This window comes from Citrus sinensis, chromosome 4, assembly GCF_022201045.2.
Source record: "Citrus sinensis cultivar Valencia sweet orange chromosome 4, DVS_A1.0, whole genome shotgun sequence".
NCBI classification, from domain to species: Eukaryota; Viridiplantae; Streptophyta; class Magnoliopsida; order Sapindales; family Rutaceae; genus Citrus; species Citrus sinensis.
In genome coordinates, this window is record NC_068559.1 from 4,953,938 (window position 1) to 4,970,745 (window position 16,808).

The following is a 16,808-nucleotide window of genomic DNA, read 5'->3' on the forward strand; positions in this document are numbered from 1 at the left end:
TTATTTGATAATGCTGTGTTGTGTCAATTTATTTATTAATCATGTTAATATTTATCAACATAAATACAAGAAAATCATGACCTAACCCATGCTATCACCTCTACTTTTAACACCCAACAAACCAAAATCAGGGAGGCACCTACAAATTCCTGATGAGATACCACCATTTTGAAAAATTCATAAGTTGTGTCAAAGCATCATTCTGAAAAGACATAATTCATTTTTTTTAGGTTTTACAATAGTGCCCACCTGAGTTTTGAAATTGTGAAAATACCCCAGTTAATTTTGAAAAGTATCAACTTGATCATTGTCTATAAACTCAATTCATTAGAATCTGGTAAGTTATTTTGATTTCACAAGTATGAACTATCCGCCTCCGATAACTCACTCGTCATAAAAGTCAAATAAATTAAAAAAATGTTTCTTTTTGCATTTTAGTGCCTCAAAAATAAACAATTAAAAAAATAAGTATATTCTAGAATTATATCTTCTAATTTCATCATCTTAGAAAAGTAACAAGTAATAAAAACTAAGTCTATATACGTTGCCTAATGAAAAAACGTTGAGTGTATGCACCATCTAAAGCATGCATTGACCATAAAATTCTAATACATTATTTTCAAAACATAAAAACCATCCAGAAGATATGAACAATATCGTTAATTTAGAGTCATCGTGTTATATATCTATTGTTATCCGAATATTCTAAATTGTAACATATTTTGAACGTGCTCCTGGCTATGTCTTTGCAGCCTAATTTGCTTAAACTGGTCATGTGATGAATGGTCTCAGCAAGAGGTGGAGCTATAAACTATTTAGGGTGTGTTTGGAAATTGAAATTAGGCAGTTGTGGTTTAAAAGCTGTAGTACCAAAATGTTTGGTAAACACTAGCTGCTGTAATTTGAAAGATATGTTCATATGATTTTTTATTTATATGATGAAAAATTTACTATATTTTTAATAATTTTATCAAAATTATTATTTAAAATTTATATTTATTAAATATTATTAACTTTATTTTATAATTACATTTTTTTTAAAGTTACAACACCTCAATCTCAAACAGGACCTTATCCTAATTGTGTGAAACTAATCTAAACATACCAGATATTGTATGGAGATGAAGTTACTAATGAGGAAAGAAAGGCGGTTGAAGTTTTACAAATTACAAGCCATTTTCGTATTAAATTACATGTACACGGGCATGACCATCATCTTATCTTGGGGCTCCTCTTCTAACATTCATCAATGTAGGGCACCCGAATTTACTTTGGGGAATGTAAGATATATATGTGGAGAGTGACACTTTAGTCAATGACTGGTTTTCAATGCCTCATTGCATCTCTTAAGTTCAAACAAAGTAAACACACTGTTTAATGATAGATATAACCTTTTAACAGATAAATTAAACTAGTTTTAATTTGCATAGGTCTTGGACAATCAGCTTGTATGTAAAAGTTTTTTCTGTTTCTCGTTGAACATGTGCAAGGGATGAAATAATTAATAAAAATCTAAGAGGGACCGAAGTGGTAAAATAAAGTTGCAACAGTATTTTTTTCTAATAAAGATACTTGCAACAGTATTTTTTCTAATAAAGACATCTTTATTTTAGTGAGGTAAGTGACTAAAGTAACAACATCCTGACTACAGAATTATTTGAGAATAGATATTTATATAAAGTGCACGAAAATAAATGAAACCAACCGAGAAAATTAAGAAAATGGCAGAAGCCAAGAAACAGAAGCATTTTGTTCTGGTGCATGGATCAAACCATGGAGCCTGGTGCTGGTACAAGGTGAAGGCACAGCTGGAGGCAGCGGGTCACCGGGTGACGGCGCTGGACCTTACAGCCTCTGGCATCGACATGAAGAAAATCCAGGATGTTCATTCATTTTACGAATACAATGAACCTCTGTTGGAGATTTTGGCCTCACTTTCGGCAGACGAAAAGGTCGTAATTGTTGGACACAGCCTTGGAGGCTTGAGTTTGGCCCTGGCAGCTGACATGTTCCCGCACAAAATTTCAGTTGCTATTTTCGTAACAGCATTCATGCCAGACACCAAACACCAACCATCTTATGTTGTGGAGCGGGTATTTGAATAATTTATTTCATTATTTGTTTATTTATTTGGATGAAGTTATCAATGATTCACCCATTATTTCCTCCAATTCTAAAAAGAAAATACCAAAAGCTTTAAATTTGTTGTCCACCAAAGTTTAGAAATTGTATCACTTTCCCCACCTTCTATTAACATTGTTAGAGAATCTTAATAAACTGACTATTTTATTCTTGAAGTATAGTTTAACAAAAGGATAGAAAATTGATACTTTTTACAGGCGTTAGTATGTTAGTTGTTTAAATTATCCTTATGATATCATCATAAGTTAATTTCTCTTAATGCTAAAGTCACTTCTAATGGGTCCACTAAGCAAATTAAGAATTTTTGAATTTTTTATAAATAGAAAAAAAAAGGTGATCAATTGATAATTTTACCCTTTATATATTACTATCGAATTAATTTATAACTCGCTTCCTAAGTTAGAGAGCTTACAATTTTATTTCATTTGTAACTTTTTGTTTGTGCTGAAAAGTTTTTTGAAAGGATTCCAAGTGGGGAATGGTTGGACACTCAATTTTCAGTGATTGACTCATCAAATCCTTCTCGCAAGACATTATTTTTCGGTTACAGCTTCTTGACTCTCAAGCTGTATCAGCTTAGTCCTCCTGAGGTATAAGCCTTATTAATATTATTATTATTATTATTCCTTATTGAGATTTTAGATACATAAATTGTAATATAGATAAGACATTTAATGAATATTAATCGAGAAATTTATTCCCACTAATATTTAGGGAGAGATTTACACCGAATCCACGTTTTTTTTTAATAGGGATTGAATCATTGAATTGAGCCCCATATGGAGCTCAATCTAAATCCCTCATCAGGCTAATTTACTGCATCATAGTTCAATTATTAAATCTTGATCAAACATTGTATAAGGTAATATTATATTTGTTTATTTTGATTAAAAGGACGTGGAGCTGGGAAAGATGTTATTGAGGCCTGGATCAGTATTTGTTGATGAATTATCCAAGGCAAATAAGTTCAGTAATGAAGGATATGGATCTGTAAAGCGAGTCTATGTGGTATGCGATGAGGATCTTTGTGTTCCTAAGGAATTTCAGTATTGGATGATCCAAAACAATCCTGTTGATGAGGTGATAGAGATAAAGGGTGTAGATCATATGCCGATGCTTTCCAAGCCCCAACAACTTCTTGACTGTCTCTCTCACATTGCTCATAAGTATGCTTAATTTATTACTAAACAATAATGATGTGCCCACAACAGTTTGTAATTGAATTACGACTTACGTGGCATAAACATGACAAGTATCGCCATGCTTTTTTATTTACAACAAAGATATTGTTGAGAAAATATGCTCTTTAAAAGTATATGTGTTTATTTAATTGTAATAAATAATTTTTTTGATTAATAAAATAAATAAGGTATTTTATTCAAGTATCTTAATTGCATTAATATTTTGAGTAAAGTTCATTTAATCATATTGTATGTATTTATGTGATCACCATGTGGATTCAAAGAAAACATAAATACAAGTTATCTTATGATTAAATAAATTAATACTCCTATAGGCTTGCATGTTCTTCTTTCTCCTCCCCCTGCAATTGTTGGCTTACTTTGTAAGGATGCTTATGGGGTTGCACACTCCCGATTAGTGTTGCCTTAGCTCTTTGTGAGCCCTTTTATAATAAAATAAATTAATTAATTAAGTTCGCAGTTGATAAATAAAGTCCACTTTATTTAGGTATAGACTGTAATAAATTGATTGAATGATTTGTCTTAATCATATATGAATTTATTGATGTAATACGACTATATTGAACAATATCACATATGAGATTTAATTAACTTTGTAATAATTGTTAGACTTATTAAAGCTCATAGGCATTGATTTTACTATAATCTTAATTTTGAGTTTGTTATGATTTCATGATTGTAATTGTTATTCCATTTGAGTTACCAATAGACACGACACACACTTACAGTCAAGATTATCCAGTATCTTGGTGGGAGCAATTATAAGTATTGGAGTTATAGATTAATTAACAATATAGAATTTGTACAACACATCTGTTGATGAGTTTTTGGCACTTAATCATAGAATTCTCTGACCAGAGCGTGTCAACAAATTTAGTATGTTGAAAATGATCATTAGAGAAAACCAGATAGTATCAAAGAACAAGATGTAATTAAATTGATTGGACAGTTGAGATATCGATTTAATTAATGATGTGGTACAAATGATTATGTAGTAAAGAAATCAATGTGGCATGGGTCGAATTATTATTTGAAAACAGTATCCTAGATAGCATACAATTATGGAGGTCAATTCCAATCTTTCGATAGAGTAGATTTAGAATTAAAAAATTGAGCTAGTTTAATTATAGGCCTAATTATTGTAGCCACTATTGTATATACCCATATGATTCCCGGGTTAGCTCATTTAATTGACTGTACCGCTACTAGATTAATAAACAAGATAACTAGCTATTTGGGTTTAAAGCCTAAATATATTATTTAGTGGGAAGCTCCATTTAATATACTTGTGTGTAAAGGGCCTTATGTTATTTTACAATGTGGGCCCCCTATAACACAAGAACAAGTAATGCGACTTTTGATTTTATTATTTTTTAATTTAAATCAAATGAGATTTAATAGAATTAAAAAATTAATAAAAATTGAGCCTATCATTTCCACCAAATAGAGATATAAAATGGTTTATTTTCTTTAAAAGAAAGGAGGAGTCACAATATATAGATAAGAGAAAAAGAATATTTTCTCTTTAATTTTGAGAGTAATATTTTTCTCTTGCTAGCTGCTTTTAGTGGTGATAAAGGCGTCCACACGTCAAGTGCAGATCAAACTTGAGTCATAACCTGAAAGATCATTGGTGACAGATTGTAATTTAACAAGATTAGTGGTTCCAGATCGATGCTACCTCTTAAAAAAAAATGTTCAGAAAGTTTACAGTCGTTAAGTAATACATTTTGAGACTCTAAATTAAATAGACCCGTGAAGTTGCCTGAGTTGTTTAGCCACTTGAGCCACGGTTGGCCTATCTTGCTAGGATTTAGAAAGACATTTAATGGCAAGCGTGGCTAAGCAATTGTTTCTCCTTTTCAGGCCATAACCCTTCTTCTCTAACAATTATAGGATCTACAATCTCTTTTCAACTATTGCTTTCGATACTTTTCTTCACGAGCTCCTGCAAAACGTATTCCTCACCATTTTCAAAACAAGAAGAATAACTCATCCTTTTTTTCCAGTCAGAAGCTCAAGAAGCAATGCGCCGAAGCTGTAAACATCACTCTTCTCATTGCAATTACCTGTAGTAATGCACTCTGGTGCAATAAATCCAAAGGTTCCAATCAGTTTATCATTATCATTTACGTGAGTCTTAGCTTCTAGGATAGATATAGATACAGAAAAATTGAAAAACACGCTGCCATATGCCCCGAAGTTAACCCCGAATTTGCCAAAACGCTACGTTTTAAAACGGTCACTTTTCCTTTTTTATTTCACGTGTTTGAGAAGACCGGAACTGTTTCTATGTACATGTTTCTCTTCCTTTTTAATTGCACATGTTTGAGAAGACCAAAGCACGTGTTTCTCTTCGCTTTTTCCTGAATCAGCGCTGCTATATGTTTCTCTTCCTTTTTAATTGCACGTGTTTGAGAAGATCGAAGCATGTGTTTCTCTTTGTTTCAACCCAACACTGAACACCTCACTTCACTTCATTTCATTGTAATCTGCAAAACGCCAACCTGCAAAACCCTAAGTGCTAGCTCTATAAAACGGAAATTGGATCTTTGAAAGTGCTGAACCTTTACGAAATTCAAAACCCGTAAGCATTTATTGTTCCTACATTAATTTGTTAAGTTGTTTCATTTTAATTTATGAATCTTGATCTAGCAAACCGTGAGCATTTGTATGTCAATTATTGTATTTTATTTGTTTTAATTTTCTAAATCGTGATAACTAATTACTAATAATTAATTTGCTGAATCGTTAATTAATAATATATGTTTATATTTTAATTTGTTTCTAAACTTAATGAATTAGGGATAAGTAATTAATAATATGTAGTCTATATTTTTATTTGTTTCTAAACTTAATGAATTTCATATAATTAATTAATAATATTATGAATTATTATAATTTGCAGCAATAATGGATGATGTTGATGAATTGGAGGTTGATGAAGTTGAGGAATTGCAAGATTTATAGGAGGTTAATTATGAAGGAAACAATGAAAATTTGGTGGATAAAGTTGAAGAGCCTAATATTGGGATGTGTTTTAATAGTCCAGATGAAATGTTTGAATATTACAAAGCTTATGGCCAACAAGAGGGATTTCCAGTGATGCAGAGATCTTGTAAAAAAGGAGATGATAGGAATATGAGATATGTGACATTTACTTGCGGGCGAAACGGAAAGTCCAAAGGCAAATCCAATCAAGTTTTGCAATTTCAACCTAACCAGAAAATTGGATGCAATGCTAAAATTGGAGGACGTTTTGTTAGTGGAAAATGGGTAATTGGAAATTTGTTCCTTGAACACAACCATGCACACAAACATCATCTTTAGCCAAATCACTAGGAATTTCGAATCACCAATAACACACAAACAAATCACCAGGAATTTCGAATCACTAGTAACACACCAATAAATCACCAGGAATTTCGAATAACCAGTAACACACAAATAAATTACCAAATCACCAGGAATTTCAATTACCTAAGATGCAAAAATATCGGTGTTTTTGGCTATCGCGTGTTGGTAGCTCCCTCGAGCTCCTCGGCAGTGAAGTTTCAGATGAGATAGTATTTACCATTGCAAGTATGGAATAAAATTAGTTATATTCGGTTATGATAGCTGAGGTAGAAAGTTGAGTCAGCAAGGGTGGGTCCCCGGGTGGTTTTAATTAGTTGTTATAACCAGCTGTACAAACTGCTAGCTAGAATAAGCTTCAGAGAGTGAGCTGATCAGTTAGTGAGAGAGAGAGTTTTGGTTGAGAAAGATTCTCTGTGTGAGTTTAGTTTCTTGCTCTTAGTAGATTCTCTGTTTTGACTCCTTTTAAGTTTTTTTTTTTTTTTTGTTCTTGAATGCTTGATTGTATCCTCTGGTTCTGGGTTCGTGCTTGTTGGTAAATTGGTTATTGCTTCAGTAGGGTTACGAATTTGGTCTGTTATTCAACAAACTGGTATCAGAGCTTGGTTTATTTATCTAGCTTTTGAAATCTTCTAATGGCATCTACAAGATTCGATCTGGAAAAGTTTAATGGGGACAATGACTTCTATTTGTGGAGTCTTAAAATGAGGGCAATCCTGAGTCAACAAGGACTGGATGCTGCTCTTGAAGATGGTGAAGATTCAAAGGCCAAGAAAGGGAAGGAAGAAGGATCATCTAGTTCTGGCAAAGATATGAAGACTATCAATAACAAAGCTCACAGCACTATCATCTTGCACCTCTCAGATGAAGTGCTGAGAGAGGTGTCTAAAGAAAAGACTGCTTATAGTCTATGGGAGAAACTGGAAGAATTATTCTTAAAGAAATCCCTAGCCAAAAGACTGTACATGAAGAGAAAGCTATACACATTTTCAATGAAGGATGGAACAACTTTGAAGGATCATGTGGATGAATTTAATAAGCTGATTCTAGACCTTGAAAATGTGAATATAGTTCTTGAGGATGAAGACAGAACCCTAATCCTATTAAGCTCACTTCCAAACTCTTATGAGCATTTTGTGGATACATTGCTTTATGGGAGACAAACACTAACATTAAAAGATGTAAAGAATGCCCTAGAATCAAAAGACTTGAAGAGAAGAATAGATGGAAAGGATCAAAACCTTGCAGAAAGCTTAGTTGCCAGAGCAAAACCAGGTAAGAAAGTCAACAAATATAAGAAGAACAGCAACCAGAAAGATAAAGCAGATAAGAAGAAAAAGAAGAGAAAGTGTTATTTTTGCCACAAAGAATGTCATTACATCAAGGACTGTTTTGAGAAGAAGAAGCTTGAGAAATTGCAGATAGAATCTGATGGAAAGGTTGTTGTAGCCTCAGAAGATGAAGGGATGTCAGATGATGCAGATGTTCTCATTGCTGCAAAAAAACAATCTTCAGGTGAGTAGATACTCGACTCAGGTTGCTCCTTCCATATGTGTCCAAATATAGATTTCTTTAAGACTTTTGAAAGCATTGATAGTGGGAAAGTCTTGCTTGGGAACAATCTTGCTTGTAAAGTAGCTGGAATTGGCACCATTAGCATTAGGATGTTTGATGGCATTGAAAGGGATCTAAAACAGGTCAGATATGTTCCAGAATGAAAAAGAAATCTCATATCCTTAGGGGTAATGGATTAGGGAGGCTATGGTATAAAAACAGAGAATGGTAATCTTCAAATTGAAGAAAATGGCCTAATCATAATGAAGGGCATAAGGAGAAATGGATTATATGTACTTGTTGGCTCAATAACTATGCCAGTAATCACAACTAGTGTAAGCAGTGATAAAACCAAACTTTGGCACATGAGGTTAGCACACATGAGTGAGAGGGGGTTGAAAGAATTAAGTAAGCAAGGGCTGCTAGGAAATTATTAAAAAACCTCCTTACAATTTTGTGAAAAATATGTGTTTGGTAAAGCTACAAGACATAAGTTCAACTCTGGTAGACAGGAAACAAAACATATCTTAGACTATATCCACTCAGACCTTTGGGGTCCATCCCAAGTTCCTTCTCATGGTGGAGCTAGATACTTCATCACATTCATAGATGATTACTCCAGATGAGTGTGGGTCTATGTGCTGAAGCATAAGAGTGAAGCATTTGAAAGGTTTAAGGAGTGGACTGCATTTATGGAAACCCGAACAGAAAAGAGGCTTAAAAGGCTGAGGGCTGATAATGGCTTGGAATTCTGCAGCAGTGACTTTGAAAATTTCTGTACGTCAAAGGGCATTGCAAGACATAGGATAGTGAGACACACTCCCCAACAAAACGGCTTGGTTGAAAGAATGAACAGGACCTTAATTGAAAAGGTCAAATGCATGCTGTTTAATGCAAATCTGTCAAAATATTTTTGGGTTGAGGCAGTTAATATAGATGCATATCTAATAAATAGGAGCCCCTCATCAGCTTTAGATTTCAAAACACCACAGGAAGTATGGTCAGGGAAGCCACCAAATCTTAGTAACCTCAGGGTGTTTGGCTGCCCAACTTATGCTCATATAAGTCAGGGCAAGCTAGAACCAAGGGCTGTGAAAAGATACTTCATTGGGTATCCAGAAGGCATAAAGGGGTACAAAATCTGGTGCATTGATGGCAAACCATCCAAAACCCTGATCAGTAGAGATGTAGTGTTTAATGAATAAGCTATGTTGCAGCAAAAGGTTGGAACAGAAATTGAAATCTCTAAACCTTTAAATAGATCTAAGTTGAAGGTGGAGTCCAGAGACAATTTGAAAGAAAGTGAAGAGATGATTGAGCCTCATCAAAAAAGTGACAAAACATCAGAACTTGTTGACTATCAGCTTGCAAGTGATAGAGAAATGAGGGTAGTTAAACTGCCCAAAAGATATGGAATTGCGGACTTAATATCTTATGCACTGATGGTTGTTGATGAAATGACTGGATAATAACTGAAAACTACAAGCAAGCTATGAATAGCAGAGATAAGTTAAAATGGTTGAGTGCTATGGAAGAAGAAATGACATCACTCAAGAAAAATAACACTTGGGTTCTAGTTCAGAGGCCTGCTGGAAGAAGGTTGGTGGGGTGCAAATGGATCTTTAAACTCAATGAGGGAGTTTCTGGAAGTGAATCAGTGAGGTACAAGGCTAGGCTTGTGGCAAAGGGGTTCACACAAAAAGAAGAAATAGACTTCAATGAAGTCTTCTCACCTGTAGTTAAACACTCCTCTATAAGGGTCCTATTAGCCATCACAACTTTCTTTGATTTAGAATTGGACCAGATGGATGTGAAGACCGCCTTCTTACATGGAAACTTAGAAGAAGAAATTCGGATGGCACAACGAGAGGGTTTTGTTGAAGAAGGAACTGAAGACATGGTTTGCTTACTCAAGTAAAGCTTATATGGATTGAAGCAGTCTCCTCGACAATGGTACTTAAGGTTTGATGAATTTATACTTAATCACAACTTCAGCAGAAGTGAATATGATAGTTGTGTGTATTTTAGAAAGCTGAACTCAGGAGATCAAATCAGTCTACTCCTCTATGTTGATGACATGCTTATAGTATGTAAACATAGAGCAGAAGTTGAGAAGCTCAAAACTGAACTAATGGCAGTATTTGAAATGAAGGATTTGGGTCATGCTGCTAAGATACTGTGAATGCAAATAAAGAGGGACATACATGCCAAGACTCTATTTCTCACACAATCTGGATATTTGAAAAGGGTTGTCAGTAGATTTGGGATGGTGAACTCAAAATCTGTCACTACCCCAGTAGCAGCACACTTCAAACTCTCTAAGCAACAGGAACCAGAAGAAGAAGAAGCAGACATTAATCACATGAGGAGAATTCCCTACTCTAGTGCAGTTGGTAGCATTATGTATGCTATGGTCTGCACTAGACCAGATGTTGCCTATGGGATTGGCCTTGTCAGCAGGTTCATGGGGAATCTAGGCAAGGAACATTGGGAAGTTGTTAAATGGCTGCTGAGATATCTTAAAGGTACTGAAGAATATGGAGTAGTGTTTGGACAAGTCAATAATGCCTCAAGCAAGGTTTTGAGATATGTTGACTTTGATTTGCCAGGAGATTTAGACAAGAGAAGATCAGTCACTGGTCTTGTGTTTACTCTCTGTGGTGGAGCTATGAGCTGGAAGTCAACATTACAATCAGTTGTTGCTCTTTCAACAACAGAGGCCGAATACATTGCCTTAACAGAGGCTGTGAAAGAAGCAATATGGTTAAAAGGGTTAGTTACAGAGTTGGGTTTGGAACAAGAATCAGTCACTGTCAATTGTGATAGCTCAAGTGCTATACAGTTGAGCAAAAACCCCAAATACCATGAAAGAACTAAGCATGTGGATGTGAGGATGCACTTTATTAGGGAAGAAATTCTAAGTGGTATGATTAATGTCATTAAAATTCCTACTGAAGTGAATCCAGCAGACATGTTAACAAAACCTTTGCCAACAGTTAAGTTGAGGAACTCCTTGAACTTGATTGGGGTTATTAACTTGTAAGACAAGTTAACTGGTGATGGAGCAGTGATGAGTAAAGCTATAACCGAGTAAACTAAGGTGGAGATTTGTGGAATCAAATTAGTTATATTCGGTTATGATAGCTGAGGTGGAAAGTTGAGTCGGCAAGGGTGGGTCCCCAGGTGGTTTTAATTAGTTGTTATAACCAGTTGTACAAACTGCTAGCTAGAATAAGCTTCAGAGAGTGAGCTGATCAATTAGTGAGAGAGAGAGTTTCGGTTGAGAAAGATTCTTTGTGTGAGTTTAGTTTCTTGCTCTTAGTAGATTTCATTGTAATCTTGACGTCTTCTAATAAAGCTTTAGCTCTGCTGTTCTTGACCGTGGATGTAGGTACTCATGGTACTGAACCACGTTAACTCTGTTTTGACTCCTTTTAAGTTTCTTTTTTGTTCTTGAATGCTTGATTGTATCCTCTGGTTCTGGGTTCATGCTTGTTGGTAAATTGGTTATTGCTTCAGTAGGGTTACGAATTTGGTCTGTTATTCAACAGCAAGAGGCAATCAACTTTTGTAGTAAAAACTTTCCATTCTTTGGCATAAATTTTCTCTTCTTTGCCTTCTCCAAAGAGTTGCTTGTTCTCAAGGACAAACTCATGTAACCTACACAGAATCCAGTGATATGGAAATGGAAAACATTATGAATATTACAATGAAAAAGAAATAATGAATAAATTGATGTTGATTTACAGGGAAAATTTTGCTTTGAATCAAGATCACATCTACAAAGTACATGCTAAGGAAAGAAAAACTCTCCAGGACATTTCATTTAGTTGACTTGAAAGGAAAACAAAAAACAAAGCATCAACTATTGGGTAAACTCAATCAATTTTTTATTTTTTATTCCATATGGTTGCATATCTAAAAGAAACAATCAATCCCGACGATCATGCTTATTCTAAGTTTTCGGAAAACAAAATAATTCTTTAGCTAGCAACAGTTCAGATGATAAGGTTGGAAAGAGCAGATAACACCAGACTTGAGAGAGAGGGAGCTGTGCAATAATTGATGTAATTTTCTTGTAAATGAGTTCGCTAAAATGACAGTCCAGTATAAAGGTTTTCTGGAAAAGAACATCATTTATCTTCCTTGAAGTATGTGAGCTTTTTCCCAAATCATTAATTAGTAAAATTTATGTTCTTGATGCAGGAGATGCTTCTGCCTCGTCATTGCCAATAACACCGGCTAACGATTCTGATTGTATAACCCCAACTCCTTGGAGAAACGAATCGAGCTTTTATGAGTTGGTTATCAGAAGTCTAAGAAGACAACAACTAGAGAGGCAAAAAGCAGATCAGGATGCAAATAGTGAAGTGAGTGACCTCAATCAGTTTAATGGAACAAGTAATAGGAGATAGTCTTGGCCTCTTCAATATTGAGTGGCACACTTGAAGTTTCAGATAGCGTCCTAATAGCAGTAGGGGTGTTTAGAATTACAAATTCAATCCATAAAAATTCAATCTATGCATTGGATTAAATTGAATTGAAAATTTTAAAATCCTTAATTAGTTGATTGTATATAAATTTATAGAAGCAAAAATTCACAAATTAGTCCAAAAAAGATAATATTTATTTAATTTAAACAAAAAAGGTATAAATGTGGCATTATTAGTAGATAAACAAGTTAAAATATAGTTACACTAAAACCATATTATATCTTATCAATTAATATTAAAAAATAAATAAATAAATAAATATAGGTACTGAGTTTCAAGTTTTGTATTGATTTAATTCTATAATTTCAGTTAATTTTCATATATTGATTTAAACAAATCAAACCATATTATATTTTTAGATTTTGGTTAATTATTTTGATTTCACAAATATGAATTACCCATCCCGATAACTAAGTCGTCACAAAAATTAAATAAACTAAAAAAAAATTTCTTTTTGCATTTTAATACTTGAAAAATAAACAATTAAAATAAGCATACTCTAAACTTAGTTATTCTAATTTCATCATCTTAAAAAAGTAACAAGTAATATAACCTAGAGGTTGTTTATTTTTTAACTTAATGACTTAAAGTGACTTAACTTAATTAGAGGTGCTTATTTTTATAACTTAATGGGACTTTTCACATAATTTTGACTTTTTACTAAATAGAGAAATTTGAATTACCCAACTAATTTCTAATGTTAAAAATGTACTTTATTATTTATTTTGTACCTATCTGAAAACCACCAATACACATTTACCCACTAATAATCTTATCTTTTTTTTTTTTTTAACCGTCATGAAATCTCTCCTCACTTTGCTTCTCTCATTAAGTTTTTGGATCTCCCATTATCGGTAATCAAAGGTATTATTGTTAAGCTTCTTATATAATTATATAATATGTTATTAACACACACACACACACACACACACACACACACACACACACACACACACACACACATATAATTCCAAAATCATTATGTATTCACTTGAACATTGTCTTTCTTATATATTATAAAATATTATGGTACTTATGTTCTTTGAGATATATATATTATTTGTTTGACATTCAAGTTTTATAAGAATACAAATGTCAAAGTACATGTTTTTAGTTTTTAAAATTAAAAAAAATAATTTAATATTTATTTTCAGAGATTCAGACCAAAAAAAAATATTTAGGTTCAGACATTCACCTTTATTCAGATTTCAAACTAATTTAGCTCTATTCAAATTTGAGATTTAAAAAAAAAAAACGCGCATAAGTCAATATATGTTGCCTAACTTCTTTGGACACAGATCTAATATTGATGCCATTATTGCCACCGTTAAAGTGTATGCACCATTCAAAGCATGCATTGAACATAGAATTCTCATATATCATTTTCAAAACATAAAAACCATCAAGAAATATGAATGATGTCGTTAACATCAGAGTCGTAGTGTTATATATTGTTACGTGAGTATTCTAATTTGTAACATATTTCGAACGTGCTCCTGACTATGTCTTTGCATCATAACTGGCCTAAACTGTGAAATGTTTGGAAAATGGTTTCAAAGAGTGGAGCTATAACCTATTTATCCCAGTTGTGTGAACCAAATCTAAACATTCCAGATATTGTATGTAGATGAAGTTACTGATGAGGAAAGAAGGGCGGTTGAAGGTTTACAAATCATTTTCGTATCAAATTACTCGTACATGGGCATGACCATCACCTCCTTTTGTGGCTCCCCTTCAAATATCCATCAATGTAGGGCACCCAAATTCAATTTGAAGACTATAAGCGATGTATATGGAGAGTAACACTTTAGTCAATGATAGGTTTTTAATGCATCGTTGCATCTCTTATGTTCAAACAGAATAAACACAACTAGAGAATTATTGGAGAGTAGATATCTATACAAAGCGCACAATAAGGCACACGCACAAAAGAAATCTATGTATAAAGCGCACAATAAGGCACGCACATAAATGGAACCAACAGAGAAAGTTAAGAAAATGGCAGAAGCCAAGAAGCAAAAGCATTTTGTTCTAGTGCATGGATCAAACCATGGAGCTTGGTGCTGGTATAAGGTGAAGCCACGGCTGGAGGCAGCCGGTCACCGGGTGACGGCGATGGACCTTGCAGCCTCCGGCATCAACATGAAGAAAATCCAGGATGTTCGTTCATTTTATGAATACAATGAGCCTTTGTTGGAGATTTTGGCCTCACTTTCAGCAGACGAGAAGGTCATACTTGTCGGCCACAGCTTCGGAGGCTTGAGTGTGGCCCTGGCAGCTGACAAGTTCCCACACAAAATTTCAGTTGCTATTTTCTTAACCGCATTCATGCCAGACACCAAACACCAACCATCTTATGTTGTGGAGCGGGTATTTGAATAATTTATTTCATTGTTTATTCATTTAGAGAAAATATTAATTGTCCAACAATCATTTCCTTCAATTTAAAAAAAAAATTCAAAACCTTTGAATTTGTTGTCCACCCAAGGTTTGGAAATCGTATCACCTTCCCATTTTCTGTTAACATTGTTAGAGAATCTTAATAAAATGATTCTTTTATTGTTGAAGTGTCGTTTAACAATGGATGAAAAATTGTTTTATATTTGTCTGAAAAAATTAAGAATTGTTGAATTTTTTTTATAATTTTAAATCAGAGGAAACTATCGGTGGGCAATTAATTGACAATGATCTTTTTGTTTCTGTTAAAAAGTTTAGTGAAAGCATCCCAAGGGAAGAACGTTTGGACACTCAATATTCAATAATTGACAAATCAAATCCATCTCGCATGTCAATTTTGTTTGGCCACAAGTTCTTAACTCTCAAGCTCTATCAGCTTAGTCCTCCCGAGATATTTCTCTCGAACATCACTCTCACTTGCCTTGATATTTTCCACCATAAATCAATAATAATTTTCAGTGGCAAAATAGTAAAAGATGCGAAAAAATTAAATTAAAAATTAAAAACTAACTTTACTTTTTATTGAGAGTTTGAATCCATCCATAAAATTTGTAGTACAGGCCACATTTTATCAGGTATTAGTTCAAAATTTACTTCCACTTATAGTAAGGTAGAAAATTACAACTAATTCACATTTTTTAATAGAGATTGAAATGAGCCCCATGTGGGGACTTGGTCTCATCTCTCGTGAGGAGAACGGATTCTGCAGGATGGTCCTACTTCCTCAAACAGTCAATAATAGTTTGCCACTTGACTAAGATTTTAAATAATTTTTTAATATTGAATTTTGGTAACCCACTGCTGTGCCAAGTGGTAGAGCAATATTGGTTGGTTCTACCACCTCAATAAGCCAAGGTGAGTAGGAGAAGTTCTATAATACATTAGAGGTATCATGTTAGCCATGCAACAGGTAAATCATATTGTGATATGTATGTATTTATTTTAAAAAACTATCATGTAAGTGGTGATTTTATTAAATTCAATTATACATTTCATACATATAGTAATTAATTGTATTATCTTAGATATAATTTAGAATTTCTCGGTAATTAGACCAGCATATATAATTTTTTTCTCCCTCATCAATCTAATCTATTGCACTATCATACAATTATTATATCTTAATTAAACATTGTATATCAATTATATTTACTTTATTTTGAATTAAAGGATTTGGAGCTAGCAAAGATGTTAGTGAAGCCAGGATTACTATTTACAGATGAATTATCCAAGGCAAATGAGTTCAGTAATGAAGGATATGGATCAGTAAAGCGAGATTTTGTTGGAAGCGATAAGGATAATTGTATTCCTAAGGAATTTCAGCAGTGGATGATCCAAAACAATCCTGTTAATGAGGTGATGGCGATCAAAGGTGCTGATCATATGGCAATGCTTTCCAAGCCCCAACCACTTTCTGATTGTTTCTCTCAGATTGCTCATAAGTATGCTTAATTAACTGAAAAATAAATAAGAATGATATGGCCACAGCCTTTGCAACTGAGTTAATGAATGACTTGGAATAAATGTATCAGTTCCAATAAAAATGTGACATGACCCACATAATTATTTGGCAAATATTAATTTAAAGCATTTTCAACTTAGATCA

The 16,808-nt window shown here is 33.6% G+C and overlaps 1 protein-coding gene across 6 annotated transcripts in view; it reads left to right on the forward strand.

Annotated features, from left to right (window-relative positions):
- The window catches only part of LOC102627688 (methylesterase 1-like), a 46,656-nt gene extending 29,848 nt beyond the window's left edge, over positions 1-16,808 (forward strand). Inside the window, exons 1-3 of one of the 6 annotated variants that reach the window (XM_052440271.1) lie at positions 1,647-2,093; positions 15,456-15,591; positions 16,371-16,808. In XM_052440271.1, coding sequence (XP_052296231.1) covers positions 1,695-2,093; positions 15,456-15,591; positions 16,371-16,654 — 819 coding nt within the window. In that variant the 5' untranslated portion in view covers positions 1,647-1,694 and the 3' untranslated portion in view covers positions 16,655-16,808. Of the gene's footprint in view, positions 1-1,646; positions 2,094-2,594; positions 2,733-3,036; positions 3,528-14,407; positions 15,116-15,455; positions 15,592-16,370 lie in introns of those variants that run through there. The other 5 variants (XM_025101643.2, XM_052440269.1, XM_052440270.1 and 2 more) reach the window with 5 other exon arrangements.